General features: G+C 41.4%; 1 protein-coding gene across 8 annotated transcripts in view; it reads right to left on the bottom strand.

Moving 5' to 3' along the window:
* Positions 1 to 21,205, bottom strand: part of NUMB (NUMB endocytic adaptor protein) — an 81,401-nt gene that overhangs the window by 6,454 nt on the left and 53,742 nt on the right. For all 8 annotated transcript variants that reach the window (XM_085896152.1, XM_085896153.1, XM_085896147.1 and 5 more), the window contains 3 exons: positions 19,538 to 19,742; positions 16,557 to 16,889; positions 4,874 to 5,047 (listed from right to left, as the gene is read on the bottom strand). In XM_085896152.1, coding sequence (XP_085752278.1) covers positions 4,874 to 5,047; positions 16,557 to 16,889; positions 19,538 to 19,742 — 712 coding nt within the window. The remainder of the gene's footprint in view (positions 1 to 4,873; positions 5,048 to 16,556; positions 16,890 to 19,537; positions 19,743 to 21,205) is intronic.

Raw genomic sequence — 21,205 nt, 5'->3', positions numbered from 1 at the left:
TAATCCACGAGTGGGGTTGACCTTGGATTCCATAGGCAGACAGTTTGGAGAGCAAGGCGGGATGCCAGACTGTAACAAAAGCTCGATATACGTCCAGAGAGACTGCCTTGATGTCATGTCTGATATCGAGGGCTTCCATCCATTGTTGGAAGAGTAGAAGCAGCATGTTCAAGGTGGAGTGACCGGTTCTGAATCCGAATTGATGATCTGAGATGAGGTTGTTGAAGAAGGAATGATTTTATGTCAACATGGATGGATTCCATGACCTACATCTACATTCGCACTTCGCCGATTAGTGTGGTTTTTTTTCTTAGAACCCTCTCCAGAGGAGAGGGTATTGCGTTTGAGTCTGCTTGTCCGCACAGAACTTTCGTGTTTTTCTCCACAACCGCTTGTCGGATTGAGACAAAAAATTTTTGCCATAGGTGCGACTACTCATACGTGTCATGTTTTAATCATAATTATAACGTCACAAGGTCACGTGGTGTGGCAGCCATGTTGGAAAAACGGGAAAACTTTGGACCTCTATCTCTGAAACCACACCAAGGAAAAAATTGAAACTTGGCGCATGGCAAGTACTCCTCATGGGAAATAAGTGTGTTTTTGATGACGTCATAGGTGCCTTCGTTACAACGTCATTGTTGCATATTTAGAACGCTACATCTGATCAGTATGAAAATTTTTGAGGGTCATCTTGGGATAAAATGGTCCAGAGAAAAAATTTTGACGTCAGTCACATGATTCGGCAGCCATATTGTTAAAAAAATAAAAACCTTTAAAAATCCTCTTTTCCTAAATGGATGAACACATTGAGGCAAAACTTTACACATATGACCGCCTATCCATGAGGATCAAAAGGTTCACACATATGATGTCAGGTCACATGGTATGGCAGCCATATTTGATTTACTCGAAAACCTAGTTTAAAAAAAATCTTCTCCAGAACGGCTGGACAGATCTAAGGGAAACGTCAAACAAATGTTCCCCAAGCTTTGGGTGTACAAGTTTGTAAAGGAATAATTGATAAGTCACATGGTTTGGCAGCCATATTGGATTGAAGAGTAATATTAAATAATATTTTCTCTGGAACCGCTTAATCAAATCGACATGAAACTTCACAATTATGATATAGTCGTGATGGGAATAAGTTTTAAATTGCAACTTGATCGGCCACATGGTCTGGCAGCCAGGAGAATTTTTTTTTTTTTGATCTGGGTTCTTTTTGATTTTTCTTTTTTTTTGGAAAAAGGCTCACTTGGCTGTGCCTGAGTGGGTTTGAGGGTGGAGGAGTAGCAGCTGAAACGTGAATCCTATCCAGGTTCCTCCTGATGACTTCATCTTTGGTTTTTGTTCGTTCGGGTTCCTTCAGATGACTCCAATGCAGAACTGTACCTATTTGGTCTTCCATTTGATTTGAATTGAATTTATTTTAATCCCTTTCTATATTCAATTGAGTAATAATGAAAAACGTCATGGGTCAGGGTCAGGTGTGCAATCAAAGCGGGATGTTTTGGTACAGGGTCATCACTGCCAGCAGTTATAAAGTGCCAGTTCTAGTTATGTCTATTATTGATTACGTAACACACCAGTCCACAAACACCACATGAAATACACCACACAAAAGAAGTCCTGGTCAGGGTCTGCAATCTCTGATTGCTCTTTCTAGTTTTTATTTTTCCACTTCAGGACTGGTCTCATATATCCACTGGGAAAGTGGAAATCAGCCAACAGCCAAAAAGGGTGCAAAAGCAGATCCCCTTAACTATAGTCCAATTAGCTTACTGTACTTCCAATCAGCAAGGTCATGGAATCCATCATCACAGTTGACAAAAAATCATTCCTTTTCTCCAACAGCCTGGTCTCAGATCAATAATTTGGATTCAGACCTAGTCACTCCACCTTGGACAGGCTGCTTCCACTCTCCCAACAATGGTGGAGGCCCTCAATATCAGACATGAGATCAGGGCCATCTCTCTGGACATATCCCAAACTTTCTATACAATCTGGCATCCTGCCTTGCTCTCCAAACTGTCTGCCTATGAAATCCAAGGCCAACTCCACTCATGGATTACTGACTTCCTCCAATCTCGTAGTCAACGTGTGGCTCTCAATGGAACTCTTCAATCTCCTCTCCCGATCAAGGCTGGAGCACCCCAAGGCAGTGTTCTAGGCACCATCTTATTCCTAATATTCATCGATGATCTCACTGACACTCTGGGAAATCCTCTTTATCTTTGTACTGATGATTCCACACTCTACCGTGACATCACTCATCCTTCTAAAAGAGAGGCGGCAGCCTCTCCTCTCTCCTTGACAAAAATTACAATTCTGCTTACGTATCCATATTGTCCACCCTTTGCATTTTCCCTTTCCCCCCCATCATTACCTGCATCCCTTGTTTGTCCGTCTCCATCAACTTACTCCCTCCACCCTGCTGTTGGCATTTCCCCTTTCTCGTGCTGTTCCATTTGTTATGTTGTGTCCTGGTTATTTTCACCACCGAAGGTGAAGGAGGTGATGTTTTCACCTCTCTGTCTGTCTGTCTCTGTCTGTCTGTCTGTGTGCAGGATATCAAAAAGTTGAAGACAGATCTGGATGAAACTTGGTGGGCAGGTTGTCTGTGTGGCAAGGACTAATTGATTAGATTTTGGTGAAGATCTGGATCAAACTACGAGAATCAAGTGATTCTTCACCATTGAGAGATAGGGCTAAACTAATATATAGCACGATATCTCAAAGTTGTGGACGGATTCGGATGAAACTCGGGGGACAGGTTGGGTGTGTAACCAAGGCAAATTGATTCCATTTTGGTGAAGATCCGAATCAGGATCTGGATACGAGAATTATTTAATTTTCAAAGTGATTCTTCACCATTGAGAGAGCCAAAAACGATATACAGCATGATATTTCAAAAAATGTATGTGGCCCAATACGTTCTCGTGGATCAGGCATTACGTGGTGGAGGTATGCGCTCGAACGAGTGCCCTTATAGTTTGTTCTGTGTCACTCTTCCAAAAGCTGAGACCAGGTGTAAAGAAAAAAAAAAGTTCTTTTTCGAAATAATGCTCCGACATTTATCAGGAACGTATTCCCCGCAAATAGTGGGGGTCCGACAGTTCATATATATATATATATATATATATATATATATATATATATATATCTCTTCTTCTTCTTCTTTCGGCTGCTCCCGTTAAGGGTCGCCACAGCGGATCATTCGTATAATCCGCATAGTGATTTGGCTTGGTTTTTACGCCGGATGCCCTTCCTGCCGCAACCCTGGTCGCCTCTTACGACACAGGGATATGGTACACCTATTCTAACCGGGGCATACACCGGGCCCAGTACACTGGTACTCACTTCGCAAACCTCGAAAGGATGACAGGCTGAGTCAACCTCCTGGTGTGTATTAATTCAAGCGGCCAACGGGGCTTGAACTCAGGACCTTTTGGATCCCAAGCCGCTCCCCTAACCACTTTGCCAACACCAGGATATATATATATATATATATATATATATATATATATATATATATATATATACATATATATATATACATATACATATACATATACATACATAATCTCCTTGATGGGGTTGCATAAACCTGGCTATTTGCTTTCTTTCACTCTATTGTTTGGATCTGAATGATCCAATGGTACAAAAGTTTGTATGCCATATCAAAGGAAAAAAACATAAAAAAATCCTTAATGTTGAAAAATGCCGTGGTGGAATAAAGGGAGCACGGGGGGGGGGGGGTGGGGGTGGTGGAAGCAGGATCCACAGGGTATTGTTGTTATACATGCAGCAGCAGCTGAGCCATATCTTGTGTATTCCAATCGTATCTACAATCAGTAGACTTGATTCCAAATCAAATTCTAGTCAGAGAAGCATGCAATGGAATGAGAAATGGAACGTGCTTAAAGTTTGTATCTCATTCATTCAATTTGCACTTCACCAATCATCTAAATCTTACACAATCCACCGGCAGGCTGTGTCGTGTCGACCCAAGAGCCTACTATTGAAAGGTCTGTTGGGATAATTTTGGTTCAAATGACAAAAGAGCGATCTGATGGCTTAACAGCCCCTCTAAAAGCTGTTCCAGGGTGCAGTGTATTCGTCCACACTGTCACACATCAGTTTCAGTTAGATTTGTGTTTGACACCAGCCAGATCCAGGGACCTGAGAGCACAGTAACAACTCAACTGTCGTGCCACAAAAAAAAAATGTTTCAGATCAGTACTCATGCGTTACCTCGAGTCCACATGTTCAAGGAAACATTAAAAATGGTGGAATAAAATGACAGCTGTCATCTTTACCTTCGAGCTTTTCTATCCCACTGTCTCAATGCAATTTTCATGATGCTTGATGGGGTTGCATAAAAAAGTGCTTTTCCCATGACGAGAACAACTATAGAAAAATAAGTTCCGAGAGAGAATATTTACTTTGAGAGGCATTTCAAAGCTAGATGCACGAATGGAAGGCGATGACGGCGGTATCAAGTGGTGAAGGGTTAAAATGTAGGGTTAAGAATAAAACAAGATTCTTCCATCAGATCAGGCTAAGTGGAGAGGCCCTTACCGCCCAATGTCGATAAAGTCCTGCTCACTCATTTGCATGATCAGCGAATTGTTCTCTCTTGCTCTGTCCAGTCTCAAAGCCTTTGGAAATCCTTACCAGCAATTGATGACAATTCCGTTTTTGTATATTGTAAATGCTTTGTAGTAAAACATAATTTTTCTACAATTCTGTGCATTTCACACTGGCCAACCACAATAGCCCTTAGCCAAAGATGAAACCTGATGACTATAAAGAGGAGAGAAAGTTTGCAAACTTTATGGTTAGCTCTTGCCATATCTACGCCTAGACTTACGCAGATCTGTAGGCTCGAAGGCAGGCCGAGACATGGGGACTCCGACAAACGGGTCTTCAGGACTGAAGGCCATGGAAATCTGAGAGCACAGAGCATTGATGCTATCACCAGGCATCTCCCCATCACCATTGTTCACTTGATCCTGGGTTCTTCCAGAGGTTTCAGCTTCGGGAACTGGAGGACAGACCCATCATCCCTGTCACTTTTAATATATTAAACACACTTTCAACTTTAAGAGCTTGACATTGCATAGAAAAGGAGAGATGGGCCATTATTGTGGGAGTACAGCGAGGGGGTTGTGGGGTTATGGTGAGGGGGGGTGGGGTGGAGTGTGAGGTTGTGTCGAGGGGAGAGGGATGCGGTTAGGGCAAAGCAGGCCTTGAACGATGAAAAAAAAATTATTTACATAAAGTTAAAAAGCTGAAGAATCACCATTCAGGAGAAGTAAATACCCATCCTGCCTTGAAGATAGACAAGTGAAATGGCAATTGTTGAAAACTGTCATAAGATGTTATACATACTTATAAAATAGTTAAATGAACAAAGTTTGCAAACTTTGAAGCTTATGAATGAATACGACACGTGAGGACTCAGGAGTGAGAATGTACAAATCGGATTTCAAGGCTGACACACGGTAGTTCACTTTCGACCTGATGTTTAACCTTCTCAATGCAGAGCCAATGCAATAATTTGGTAAGCAAGTCAACAACTTCACCAATAATAATTATCATCTTGTAATAGAGGAGAGGTCAATAAAATTTCCTCTAAGCACCCTTACCCCCTCCAAAAAAAATTAAACTTTTATGTTGTTTGCTTATTCTTATCAAAAATAAGGAGTTGCTTAAAGACCAAAAACAAAAGCAAAACTGAGGATTATTTGGAGAAAGCCCGAATGATAAAAGTGGTGAAACATTCAATCATTACAAACCAGGATGAAATAACATACACGTAGTCAGAAAGAAACACTTACACAAGCCTACAGGATCACGTTTCAAACTTGGAACCTTTGATGTCTGATTTTCTTGCATTCAGTTAAAATGCTTAATTGACGATAATCAAAAAATAATAATTATATATACAGTTGCAGTCAAAAGTTTGGACACACCGACTCATTCAAGGGTTTTTCTTTACTTTTACTACTAGTACGGGCCCGTAGGTGCGTAAACGATGACTGGATTGGGGCATTATTTCAATTAGATCGGACCAACCGCATCATAAATGGCCATAACTTGGGAAACACCTGGGAAACATCTTCAGGTCTCCAGCGTCAATAGTGACGTCATATCAAATGAAGAAGAATTGTGACGCCCCCCCTCTCGCTTCCCCTGTCTTGAATTGTGACGCCCCTCTCTCTCACCCCTCTCTCCCTCCCTCCCCTCGTCTCACCCCTCTATTTCTCCTCTCACACCCCCCTCTCGCCATGCCATCTGGTTTGCGCTTAGTGGGACCATCATTTGTTTTTCAACAGGACAATGACCCAAAACACACCTCCAGGCTGTGTAAGGGCTATTTGGCCAAGAAGGAAAGTGATGGAGTACTGCATCAGATGACCTGGCCTCCACAATCACCTGACCAAAACCCAATTTAGATGGTTTGGGATGAGTTGGACCAGAGAGTGAAGGAAAGGCATCCAACAAGTGCTCAGCATATGTGGGAACTCCTTCAAGACTGTTGGAAAAGCATTCCAGGACTACCTCATGAAGCTGGTTGAGAGAATGCCAAGAGTGTGCAAAGCTGTCGTCAAGGCAAAGAGTGTCTACTTTGAAGAATATAAAATATAAAATTACCCCTGGTTGGGGGTGCCGGTCATCTCTGAAGCTCTGCAGATGTGGATCTCTGATCGGCTTAGAATGGCTTCGATGTCGTCTTGTCTTTTGGTTCAACGTACAGGCGAAAGCCCGGGAGTAAAAAGGATAGAAAACCTCAGAAATCAAACTACATTTCTGAGTTATCCAGATATAGATTTTGAAAATGGTTGATTTGGAACATTTATGATCAATGTGTCTTCAAAAGGTCGGGCGAAATTTTTTTGACCGTATCACATCGACGATTTTTCCAACTTTGAAGACACGTGACTCGATAACCAGGAGGAATTTTAAAAACCCGGCCCGACCAAATTTAGATATTGTTCCATATTATCAGAATCCGAAGAAATTTCGAAGATCGGATCACAAACGGCGGAGGAGATAGATTTTGAAAAAGGATGATTTTGCAAATTTGGAGGGACCTTGACCTTGACCTTCAATCATGTCAAAAGTCATACCATCGTGCATCACTCATCGACCCCTACCGACATACCAAGTTTCATCAAGATAGGGCGAATTTTTTTTTGACCGTATCACATCGACGATTTTTCCAACTATGAAGACACGTGACTCGATAACCAGGACGAATTTCAAAAAACCAGCCTGACCAAATTTAGATATTGTTCCATATTATCAGCATCCGAAGGAATTTCGAAGATCAGATCATAAACGGCGGAGGAGATAGATTTTGAAAATGGACGATTTCGCAACTTTGGAGTGACCCTGACCTTCAAAATCGGGTCAAAGGTCATACCGTCGTGCATCCCTCAGACATCTACCCACATATCAAATATCAAGAAAATTGGAAGAAAAAAATGGGCAAGTACGGACATCAAGACTGCTTTTATTAGGTCATCTCGTTCGAGATGACATAAAAATAAATTGTAATTTGTTTCACACTTTTTTGGCCACCACAACATTCCATATTAGTGGGGCAACTGAGCTAAATATAGCATAACAATTGTGCATTTTGTGAGGAAAGCACCAAATTTGGCACACTCGTAACCTATCATATTATGAACAGATTTGGATATTGGGCCATCTCAAAGTTTTTGATGACAGTGGAAAATGGCTGCCACAGCCATCAGCGGCTGAATTTGAGATGGCCCAGTATCCAAATCTGTTCATAATATGATAGGCAATGAGTGTGCCAAATTTGGTGCTTTCCTCACAAAATGCACAATTGTTATGCTAAGTTGCCCCACTATATGTGTTATTTCATAGTTTTGATGTTTTCACAATTTAGAAAATAGTAAAAATAAAGAAAAACCCTTGAATGAGTAGATGTGTCAAAACTTTTGACTGGTACAGTATATATATATATATATATATATATATATATATATATATATATATATCTTCTTCTTCTTTCGGCTGCTCCCGTTTGGGGTCGCCACAGCGGATCATCCGTATGATCCGCATACTGATTTGGCACATGTTTTACGCCGGATGCCCTTCCTGACGCAACCCTGGTCGCCTCTTACGACACAGGGATATGGTACACCTATTTTAACCGGGGTATACACCGGCCCAGTATACTGGTACTCATTTTGCCGACCTCGGAAGGATGACAGGCTGAGTCAACCCCCTGGTGTATTAATTCAGTGGCCCAACGGGGCTTGAACTCAGGACCTTTTGGATCCCAAGCCGCTGCCCTAACCACTGCGCCAACACCAGGCTCTGGTGACCAGACTATATATATATATATATATATATATATACTATATATATATATATATATATACTATATATATATATATATATATATATATACATATATATATATATATATATATATATATATATATATATGTATATATATATATATATATATATATATATATATATATATATATATATATATATATATATACACATGGTCATGTCCGAGTACCCGTTAATACAGAATTCCTCAGAGCCGGGACCTTTCGTACTGAGAGATGGTCCAAACGGTCTTTTATTGCACTGCATTAAATAATTACTCTGCTTTACTTAATCATTTCCCAAGGTCACCCAAATGAGCGAAAATTGACAACACACACACACATAGAAAGGAGATGGTTGAAATACATTTTCTCACCTTTTAAAATGTTTATTTGAAAAGCAAAATACAGGGAAGAGCGTCAAACAAGAAGCTATCATAAACGGTACAAACCAAGCAAGTCAAAAGACACAAAGAGGAAAATGGGAATATGCCAATATATATATATATATATATATATATATATATATATATATATATATATATATATATATATATATATATATATATATATATATATATATATATATATATATATACATACATATATATATATATACATACAATGGTGAGCCGAAAAAAAGAATGCAAAACCTAAACCATTGGGTACCACAGATCATACTCGGACAAGACAATAATGAAAGCGGGACTTCCCTTTATCTACGATGCCCAGGGTGGATGCAGGACTCGATGCAGCCCGCTTTAAGAAACCAGGAGCGAGATGAGAGCCAGTGCTGATATTGTCCAAAGACAAAGTAAAACAGCCATGAGGAGGGCCAGCAATGAGGCCTTCAAACAGGCCATGTGGTCGTCTTTGTCCTTTTCCCCCAACGAGGCCTCCTAGTCGGCACTTCTTCCTCCTCCTCGAAATGCTGAGGTCTTTCTTCTCCTCTCCAAGGGCAGTGCAATACCAGCTTGGGTCTATCCCAAAACTTCTGCAGAGCGAACCACAATAATCTCTTCCTCACAAGCTTGTCCGTGGACCACTTGCTCGACCTCCTTCCCGAGAGCCTCTCTTGGTTTTCTTCTTTTAAACTGCAGTTCTCTTCTTCCTCCTGGGCAGCGTCGTCCTCTGGGGTGCCGTCCACAATAAAAATAAATGTACATATTTTCTTCTGGGCTCCACAGCGCACTACACCACCATGGCTGGCACAAAGAGGCCAGAGAGATTGGAATTTTTTATACCAATGGTTAAAAGGAATCGAGAAAACGAACCGTGTTCAGCCAAATATAATTAAATGTCTGTTTGTTTTGTCTGAATGAACAGCGTTTACTTCAATAGCATTCAGGGTCAATTTTGTTGGTTTTATTTGATTTGACTATTAAAAGGAACATAATTGAGTGAAACTGAACGGTTAGAGAAACATACTGTACGAATATTACTGAAGTAGAAAGCATCGGGGTCCGTTCGCTCATTTGTGTACGGTGGTCAGCATTCCTTGCCAATATTGCCGTATTTCCTTGCTTCCACAATGATGCAATTCCAAATACAACTCCACAATTCATTCCATCAAAAAACTTTTGTTCTAATTTACAAGGGTTTCCCGAAAGGCGATTCAACAATTCAGAATCTCTGCCATTGTTTGGAATTCACACGGAGCTTTTATGATTGTACGCATTGCCATTCCATACGTGTGGCAGAGGACTGCAACGTTTGCATTTCAATTAAATCCATTTTGATGGACCCGAATCCATCTCAAGTCACCTCAACCACGACCTCCATAGATTTGCTCATAAGCAAATGTCGTGTTCATTTTATAAGACCGCAACTCTGAGCGTTTACCCAGACGGTTCGTCCCGGCTTTCGGATGGACCAAACTTTTTCTGTTGCCGCCTTCGTAAAGCCAATCTGCATAATTGTTTACCCATGTTTTTATTGATAGCATTAATCTTGTGTTTGATTGCATATCAATGTTGTTTAAATGGCTGTCGGAACATGGCAACCTTGCTGCTCTGGCTGATGACGAGTCATACTCAGTGCCGTTTTACATTTACTGTGAGGTCATGAGTAAAACAAGAGCAAGAACTGCTTTGCAAGGCATGTCCCCGACCGATGTGATATTTTCCGAGTCCAAAAAGGGCATAACCGTGAAAAGTTGATAAAACGCCCTGAAACTCGAACTTGTTCTCACTTGTAACAAAGGAATGTACCAAGTTTCAGTTGACGTTAAAGGGTATGGGGAAGTGAACCCGGTAGAGGACTAATAATCTGAGATAGACATAATTATTTAATTTTGTTTTTGAATTTTCAGCATAAATCGCTCTTCTTTTGAGAGCGTTTTTGATTATTTTTACAAGTACGCTGTTATCCCCACGCTTAAAAAAAAAAAAAAATGAATAAATAAAACGGGAGGCTATCGCAATTGGGATCTGTCCGTCCATACGTCCGTCACGCTATCTCCTTCTAAAAATGTGTAGAAATTCAGCAAACTTGGTAGTTATGATCACCACATGGTATGAAGGTGTGAGAGGAGTATAATATTTGGCCCCCTGAGGAGGGATCAAAAGGTCAAATACCAAAAAAATGCAATTATTGGCACATTTTTAAATGATACTTTGTAGCCTGGTGTTGGCTTAGAGGTTAGGGTGGTGGCTTGGGATCCCAGGGTCCTGAGTTCAAGCCCCGTTGGCTGCTGAATTAACACCAGGGGGTTGACTCAGCCTGTCATCCTTCCAAGGTCGGCGAAATGAGTGCCAGTGTACTGGTCCCGGTGTATGCCCCGGTTAGAATAGGTGTACCATATCCCTGTGTGTCGTAAGAGGCGACCAGGGTTGGCGTCAGGAAGGGCATCCGGCCATAAAACATTGCTTCACGAAAAAGCCAACCCCTGCACAGCAGGGAAAAATGGCTGCAAAAACGGTCATTTTACTTTATACATTTTAAATGATACTTTGTATCGTACTAGTATATGCAAGACGCATGCAAAATGTAACTTTATTTTTTTTTTTTTTGACAGCCGGTTCATGCCCTGGGGGTTGGGGACTTCGGGTCACAACAGAAGATTTTTTTTTTTTAACTCAAAATTTGATGCTGGTCAATTCCCGGTATAATTTTTTGCCATCTCTCAACTTTGCTTGATGTAGGAAACGTGGGGATTTGCGATGGCACGCCATTGCATTCACTCGAGTTAGACCACGTTAAACGTGGGAACATACAACATGCAATTATAACAATCAGTATTGCATCGTACAGGTTAAAACCGTTAATTTGATACCAAACCTCACTGGTTTGTACCAAGTTACAGGTTTAATGTAATTATGCTGTATTGGGGAAGGGTAAGGAGAAAGGGCGTGACCTGAGAAAAAGACTTGGTCATCTCTTCGCTTTAGTCAAGTTATTAGTTCCAGTTAAAACTCCAGTTAATACTCTTCGCTTCATCGACTTCGCTCTCATTAAAACTGTTTGGATGATAGAAGCGCCTCTCTTACTTTCCCAGACTCTGTGCTGTACTTCAATTCTGCATCAACTTTCTCTTTCATACTTTGAACCACCCCCCTATAAAAGGGATTTTTTTTACATTTCTTCAGATTTTTAGCTCCTGCTCTTTCAGCCCTCCAACCGCCCACCACCCCCACCCACAGCTCCTTGAAGATGTGCATGCTTTTACAATAAGACCCCCACCTAGAAAAACCAACTAAATTTCACAGTCTGCATACCTCCACTTTTTTATTCCTCTTTTCTCACATTTGTTCAACTGCCTTCCCAAGGCTGTTCAATTGATCAAACTGCTCCTTCCAGCGTTTCAAGTTCGGGGTACACTGAGATTTTTTTTCATTCCTATCCCTATCCATAATCCTTTCTTCCCCCCATTAACTTGACCCTCATGTTTGCAGGTTACCAAGTTTCATACACCACTCTCTCCTCATTATCTTGCTTACTGCATGTTGTCTATTTTTTTTTTTACTCTCAGTCTACTTTCTTCCTTCCATAAGCTTAAATTTTGTACACAAAAATGTAGCGCATTCGCTGTGCCATGAAAAGCATGTCGCAAAAAGTCAACAAACAAAGTCAAGATTAATAATCCCTGCTTAAGAATAATACTTAAAACATCTCTAGTTCGGGGTCCGCTGCATGTGTACGTTGGATCGGCAATTCCTTCTTCCACTTCATCAAAGCTAAGTTTTCCAGACCGGATCTGTCGTGTCTGTTACATTTTCATCCCGTTGTTACTGTTTGTGTTTTCGCCCAATTTCCCGTGTTAAACTGAACCTTGTTGTGCTCTATTGTCGAATTTGTGTCCGTGCACCTCAGGTCGAGTCCTCAGCTATCTGGCATGCAAATTCCGTCTCTTATCTGACGTTGTGTGCCTCTTTCCATTTCATTTCTCTCACACGAGTTCAATGTGCCTGTACTTCCTGTACTTCACATTCTTTATCCCTTCCTTTTCTCAAATATCTCCAAACTGAACACTATTCATTGAATGAAATGGTTCTTCTTTTAAAAGCTTTTAAATACATTTTAAAATGTTCCACTTTCCTTGTTTCTCCATTCGGAGCACACCACATGTTTTTCTTCTTCTTTTTCATCATCATCACGACTTATTCCTCTTCTCCTTATTCACCCTTGGATTATTTTCCAAACCTGTCTCAAACCTAAACGTTTTTGGTTCATCAGCCCTCCTCCCATAACTACAGCGCCACTTTCCTCCATGCCTACAACAATCATACTTTCCACCCTCCCATAATGTCTGTCTCCATATGTCCAGATTGGGAATCTTGAGAAGTCCAGTTTGCAGAGGTTGTCTGCTCACAAGAATAAATTGTCCTTCACATCCTTTAACGGTGTCAAACCCCTCATTTTCAGTGCTCTCCCCCCCAACATCCCCGGCATGCTCACGTCCTTCCAACCACATGCCTTCTACGTTTCACCCTCTTCAGCATCCATCCACTTCATGTCTCCTCTTTCTGCATCGCCCCTCAAAGCTTCTTCCTCACCCCACCCATTCAAAACTTCCCTTTCGTCCTGCCCCCCTCTCAACTTCCCTTTTGTTCCGCCCCCTCTCAGCTTTTTAAAACCTGCTCTCCCATATGCACAGATGTATCCCATCTCATCTCCAATGATCTTACCCATCCTCCAGCCCATGGTACAATGAATCCTATTGCGAGGCAGTTGCTTTTTAATAACTTGCCTTCTCTTCCTGGAAGGCAAACCCAACTGAAGGCAATTTAAAATCATTACACAAAGTCCGCAACAAGTGCGTGTCTGCTCTCAGGCGACCCAGAAAAACAACATCTGTCCAAGCTCAAGATTGAACTTGCAAACTGGTTTCCCTCCTCTAAAACCTGATGGCGTCTTTTCAAATCTGTCTCTGGAGTATGCTCCCGCTCCATCTCTTCCCTCACTTAAAATGGCACCACAGCAGACTCCCCTCGTGAGAAGGCCGAATGCCTAAATTCTGTGTTTGCTTCCAAATCTTGTGTGCCAAACTCCTTGATCTCTGTACCCACCCAACTACTACTTTGCATTTGTGAAGGTGGAGAAGTTTCTGGTAACCCTTGACTGATTCTGCTACTGGATCAGACGACATCAGCTCACGTGTCCTCAAAACCTGCTCCGCTACTTTTGCACTTCCTGTTTCTGCTCTATTCACCCTGTCATTTACCCTCAGTAATCTTCCATCTGCTTGGAAGTCAGCCGACATCACCGCATTACATGAACAAAATGCAAAAACCGATCACCTTAACTGCAGACCGATTAGCTCACTAACAATCATCAGCACGGTCATGGAATCCATCATCGCAGTTGATATGAAATCCTTCCTTTTCTCAAACAACCTCATATCAGAACACCAATTCAGATTCAGACCAGGTCACTCTACCCTGTATTTGCTGCTTCCACTCTCCCAACAATGGATGGAAGCCCTCGATTTCAGACATGAGATCAGGGCCATATCTGCAGACATATCTCGAGCTTTCGATAGTCTGGCATCGCACCTTGCTCTCTAAACTCTCTGCCTAGGGCATCTAAGGTCAAACACATGGTTTACTGACTTCCTCGACTCTCGTAGCCGACGTGTGGCTCTCAACAAAATTTTCATCTCCACTCAGTGTTAAGGCTGGAGTGCCCCAAGGCAGTGTTCTGGGTCCAGTCCTATTTCTAATCTGCATTAACACTCTCTGACTCTCTGGAAAATTCTCTTTATGCATTTGCTGATGACTCCATTCTCTGCCGTGACATCCCTCATTCTTCAGATAGGTAGGATGCAGCCTCTTCCCGCTCTTCAGATCTTGATAGAATCACAAACTGGTCAAACACTTGGGTATGTCTTTCAATCCTGACAAATCTCACACTCTCACTCTCTCTCTCTGTCAGGACCATCTAGCAAACCCCCCAATCTACTTTCTTAAGAATCCTCTTGAAGTTCAGCCACCCAAACTCTGTCTTTTACCACTGCCTTTTCAGTCTTGCACCCTCTGCTCTTTCCGTGTTTGTTCACCAGAGGTTCCTGCAGGGCACACGCGGTCTTTTCCCCGACCTATGGAATTTCACCCCTTCTGGTGAAACTCCCAAAATGTAGAATACTTTTCACCTCCACTCTTTCCTTCTGTTCTTTTTTCCCCACCTATGGAATCAAATTCCACATGCTCTTCTATCTCATTCTTCCACCCAGGTCACCAAGACAGCTGTTCACGACCAGCTCAGATCACCTAACCATTCGAAAACCATGATTTTTTTTTCCTACCCTCATTCACCCTCCCCAAGCCCACTTCTTTCCAAATTCCAGTTTTTCCTTCCTGAGAGTTTCCTTGTCCACCCGTGTATCCCTTCCCTTCCCATCTTTCTTCCCCACATCCCTCATTTCTCCAAGTCTCGATGGCGTCATCGAGTCTAACTCGGTGGCGTCATGGTTAGAGCATCCACTCCGAGACTGGGAGGTCGGTAGTTCAAACCCCGGCCGAGCCATACCAAAGACATTAAAAATGGTATGTGCTGCTTCTTTGCTTGATGTTCAGCATTTAAAAGGTTAAGAGCACAGACAGTCCCTAGAGGTTGACATCCATGGGTAGGAGGAAATGCCCTGCTCAATGCAGTGAGAAAAGCGGCACCATTGTTGTGGTGTTGCTCATACCCACAGTATCCCAGGAAGTCATAACACTTCCACCAAGCTAAGTGGCTGTGCTCGTCTCATACAACAGTCTTGTGTTGTGTCGTGTATGTTCGTCTGTGTGTCCACGTGTGAGGCAGCTCCACTCCGAGCCTGAGATCATGTATAGAAAAAGGTCACCCTCTATTTTGTCCTTCATCCCTGCCCTCTTTCTACTGTTCCTTCCAGATTTGTTCTATATTCTAGCTACCCCATGAGCCCAGACTTTGTAGCCAAAAACAAAAAAGGAAATAAAAAAAGAATGTACCTGTTTGACAAAACGAAGGTCTACTGTACTTTGCTTTGACTCCCTTTACTCATTGCACAACATCAAAAATTCTCTTATTTTCAATTACCAGTCAGTTGGGGAATGTTTTTACTGCTGTTTTAAAGGCTTGCCTGGGCTGGTAGAATAGCCTTGAGGTATGCACATTTGTCTCCAAGTTTCCTCGCCTTGGTTCGAATCCCAACCCCAGCTATAAACTGTCATCCAGGTGTTTCACAGGCAGGGTGATTAATCAATGTGTGTGCCATCCCTCGGATGGATGTTAAACGGGAATCGCGTCTGCAGGCATTAGTTGGTGGAAGATAAAGATCCCACGGTGTCCTTCGTGAAGAGTAAGTGAGTTATCGCCGGCACTCTGAACAAATTCCAAATTCCTGCCTGGAATGTAGGAAGCAAGTGCTCTTCTTTGAAGTTCCTTGACACCAGATTATACTACTTTCTGTCTGGGAAGCAGTTTCTGCACGGTAAACAAATTCACCAGGTAGTTTGCATGTTTTACTTGAAAGGCCTTCTTCGGATACAAAAGCCAACCAAATAAAATTCTCATCGATGTGTCGGCTCGTCTCACCACAATTCTGTCGATAGTATGCTCATCAGATTTTGTGTTGCTTTTCTAAAAGTGTACTTTCATGATAAAGTAATTTGCCATCTGGAATGAAGTAACCATGACGATGCAAAATAAGATAATCAAACGACAAAATGATGGTGAGCATGAAAGAGCAGCGCAACAACGTGCAGAACGCACCTTTATTTAGGAGATGAAAGTCTGTCCGACGTTGTAGCGTTGATGGGAGTTCATTGAGACGGACCGACAGGTTGCGTTTGAAGGGAGAGCTTTTCTGCAGCAGTGCTGGAAAGCCTCGGAATGAGCCTTGGCGTACTAGCTCATCAATGGGTGCATGACGGCGGGGAATGGCGTGCCCCGGCAAGCCCGCATTGTCAACTGTTGAAGCGACAGCATCGTCCCCTTGCTGGTGCTGCTGTTGTTCATCCTCCATTTGGTACTGCTCCACCACATTCTCTTTCCCCAAGGGCAAGTTGCTCTCCCGTTGTGCTGGCACCGCATTGCTCATACCCGCTGCAAAAAAGGGAGGTTGGGGGGGTGGGGTGGGTGGGGCAGAACAAATCAATGTCACAAGAATCAATTGCATGTTTCTGTTACTACTAAATCTGGAAGAACAAATGCAATTCAGCAAAATAAGGTGTGCCATACTACTTGGTGTCAAATTGCAAGCCAATTTTCCCCGAAAACAATGATACTTTCAATGGAGTATGTTAGTCTAAAATGAAATTTGCAATCAAGCTTCATAAAAGGAGCATTTATTTACTCCACAATGGCAATGGGTAGGACAGAAATAAAATAAAATAATGGATGAAACAAAGTTCAGTCTATATGGTAACAGAAGCAGGTTTTGAATACATTTTAGGCCATAGTGGATCGAAACTGCGTCGATCAACCCTACGTTTCAATTTTTTCTCAGGAAGCTCCTGCCAGACCATTCGAAGGGAGTTTTTTCAAAGTGAAAGCATTGCATGCAAGTCAATGACCATGTTAACTTTAAAAAAAAAACAAAAAAAACGTGTAGGTCCAATAAACGCATGCTTCATACTTTTCAATATTTTTGTCTGTCCACCACCACCTGAATCTTATCAAAATCCTGAACAAATCAACAAAAAGGCTTTATTCGTTGACAGTAAATAAAAACCCAAGAGGCGACGCGCTGGAATCCTCAAGTTCCCGGAATGAGTCATAACACTAACCTCCTAAAAATGTTAAAGCGCCAAGTCAAACCTATTTTAAAAAAAAATACACACACACACACACACACACACACACACACACACACACACACACACACACACACACACACACACACACACACACACACACACACACACACACACACACACACACAACGTTTACAAATCAGTGACGTCACATAGTGCAATTGCAGCATTTGCTTATTAAATATTTGACTCCTGTACTTGGAGTATGAAGCTAGTAAGGAAATGAATAAATTTTTTTAAATCCCAAAACTTAAATACCTTCCATGTAAAATGTTCCACTCAATCCCACATCAATATGTGACCTAAAATTGTAGTCGACTTCTTACTTTTTGGCTTAAACCACAAAAATAAACTACACAAGAAGCCTGTTTTATGGAGCACCCATAAACAGATCGTGACAATGGCACTTTCACTCAAAAATGCCATTTTAACGTGATACGAACAAACAGTGAAGTGTAGGATTAAAATAATTATTTTTAAAATAATCCATTAAGCCATTGAAGAGAAATAAAGGCAAAAAATTTTTTTTTAATGTTTTTCCAGTTTAAGTACTACTGTGTGTTCAGAAGACTGGGAACGTTTTATCGACATATAACTAACTTACACGCAATGATCAGTCCAAAGAACCTGTTGTTTATAACGAGCAGAATGCATTGCAAATAGTTTTCACCCATGGTGATTACTGGCTCACTCGTTGGGTACTTCCAGAATTTTTTTATAAGACCTTTAGAATCATTGTTATATTCAATTTGAATTGCATACTTCAACACTCATAGGGTAAGATGTTCTATGAACTTTCTAGTTTTGTAGTACATTTCTGCTCTCAAAACTAAGACAGCAATGTCAACAATGAGGTGATATTTCCCTCCTAAAATGAGCATGACGAATCATTACCTCCATTTCATCATAAAGACTGCTGTTATGACCTTAACAACCCGACAACCTTGCAAGTGTTATCTGAACTGCGTTACATATTAAAATCTTGTCATGTTTAGACATCAATGGATGTCTTAACTTGTATCCACTCATTGTCATTAGAGAGAAGAAATATGCTCATGATGAGGTTTGGATGTGTACTCCATGAAGGACGAATCTGCTCTCAAAACAATGGGCTTTGGAGTAAAAGCTAAACCTTTCCACCACGCTCATATCACCGAAAACGGATTACACATCTGGCCGATGCTATCCGCTTGTTTTAAACTATTTTGTGATGCGACACCTGATGTGCACACAGACAGATGCCTTTATGGGCAACATTTACCATCTTTTTTTTTCTTTTTTTTGTAAATGCAAAATAATTCCCCCATTCAGCTAATGAATGCAATATTGAAACACTGGGAAAGGCAACTGCACGGCAAGAGCAAATCGATCACTTCAAAAGGAGATACATACACAGTACAGGTATTTGTTTGTTTGTTTGTTTTTAAAGGTGTGCTTTATAGGATATTAGGATATTCCAACTGCCGAGAGAACAAAGCAAACGTTTTCATCAAAAATAACAAAAACAATTTATTGTCCAATGCAGTTGGTGGCATCAAAGCTATTTACCAAAGCAATTGAGGTTTCGAAAAACATTTTGAACAGCATACAAAGACGCACGCACACAACACAAAACGCAACTGAAGAGATAACCTTGCAATAGTTTCATAAACATTTATGCCAGAGTTGCAATGCGAGACAAACTCCAAGATCAAAATCCTTGAAGTGACACATGAACATAATTAGTTTTTATCATTTTTTTTTTTAAGCATAAACCGCTGGTTGTAAGAAACTGTACGTTCCACCGAATTATTATGGCAGCAAATAATCCCCAAAACAAAACCATATAGTCAAGGCGAAACGTCATCAGTGGCAATGTGAAAATGGATCAGTGGTTAATCACATGCAGGAGCGAATGACAGAATACAAGGGCGAGCCATCAAAGCGAGAGCAAGGCACCTCGCTTCTGCTCCTCGAGCTGCCGCAGGGTTTCCTCACGCTGAGCCTGATCGGTGGCCGAGAGAACACGGAAGGAGCCGTCTCGCACGAAGCTCGTGCGTCCATTGTCGAACGTCGCCGTCACACCACATTCCTTCTCACGCTTCTGCTTGCGTTCGAGACACGCGGCAAAGGCGCAGCCTACAGCATGACTCAACCGCTCCCCCTGGAAGGCATTAGAACGAGAGAATATCACCAATACAAGTGCACCAACATCATCGTGTGCAATTTTGAGTTGGATCTCAGTGCTAGGTCTAACGCATATATCAAGCTGACAAATGCAATAGGAAGGAATTTCCAAACAAATAACAGATGTATTAGTCAAACGATATGTGCAGTCAATTACAACAACACCAACAAAGCATCAAAACCAATATTTATATCCTAAAAATTAAATAACAGTACTGTACTACGTTGCCTTTTGTCTTGGATGAAGACCACTCACGTGATCAAACTTAACTAAGATTTGCCTACTCGGCGCAGCTTGACGAGTCGGTGGCCGCTTCATTTTTTCATACGTATCTTCAACGACAAGCAATCCTTTGTGACATTTCATCTAATTGCATTTAAAATCTTATATCTGAATTGAATCATCAATACAGTAATTCAAACACCTTATCTGCCATACAGGCCTTTCAATACTCCGTGACTAATTTTCCTCCCCTCCCTTTACTCCCCTCCTCTCAAATGCCTGTTCCTTTCCACCCCTCTACTCTTTACCACCTTCTCCCCCCTTTCCATCCCCTATCTCCCCTCTTCTCTTAAATTAACTATCCCCCTCCACCCCACCCCCCACCACCAGCCCCAAGCAAAAACCCAGGCTGTTAGTTGGATACCTGGGAAATAGGAACAGATTTGTTCAATTTTTTTTTAGAAAATATAAAATGTTAAAGAAAACATATTAGTCAACTTTTAATTGTCTTCAGGTAATACTACAGTATTTGTAAAATTTAAAACCAATTCAAACATAGTGAATAAAGATGATCGACGTATTAAACTGGTTCTCATCAGTGCATTATCCATCCTCAAAAACCCACAAAAAAAACAAAAACATCTCATTAGAAATATGTTCATTTCAAACTGCAAGTGCTTGGCTTGACGTTTCACATAATGATCCAGGAACATACAAAAGAGCTGTCAAATGAAAGATAATTTTGCCAGCTCCTGATGGAAATTCAAACATGGAAGACGAGATAAAAGGGACCGACTCTGGGTGATATTCGAGAACTTTAATCAAATCATCAAATTATTTCTTTCAAAGAGAACAAAGATCATGTAGGAGGAATCGAGTTGGATACATAGAAAACGGGAACAGATTTATTCAACTCTGAGATAAGAGATCAAGAGAGAATTTAGAAGTTGATTTTTAGAGACAGCAAAACAGGGAAGCAGCAAAACAGTGACAAAGGAACTGAATGGAGTTGGGAATAAGAAGGTGAAAAACATAATGTATGCAGAACATAATCAAGAGGACATGGGCAAGACAGAACTGATGGCAGGGAAGCAGAGAGGATTGAGGGAAATGGGGGAGAAGAGGAGTAAAGGGAGTAAAAAGGAAGAGAGGCAAATATAATGCAGAGGATTAAAAGTGAGGAAAGAGAAGAAGGATGGGTGGGGTGTTGTGTCAAA

This window comes from Eptatretus burgeri, chromosome 9 (assembly GCF_056783735.1).
Source record: "Eptatretus burgeri isolate ZD-2024b chromosome 9, Ebu_testis_v1, whole genome shotgun sequence".
In the NCBI taxonomy this organism is placed as follows: domain Eukaryota; kingdom Metazoa; phylum Chordata; class Myxini; order Myxiniformes; family Myxinidae; genus Eptatretus; species Eptatretus burgeri.
Note: the sequence above shows the minus strand (reverse complement) of the source record. Positions and strands in the feature narration are given on the sequence as shown.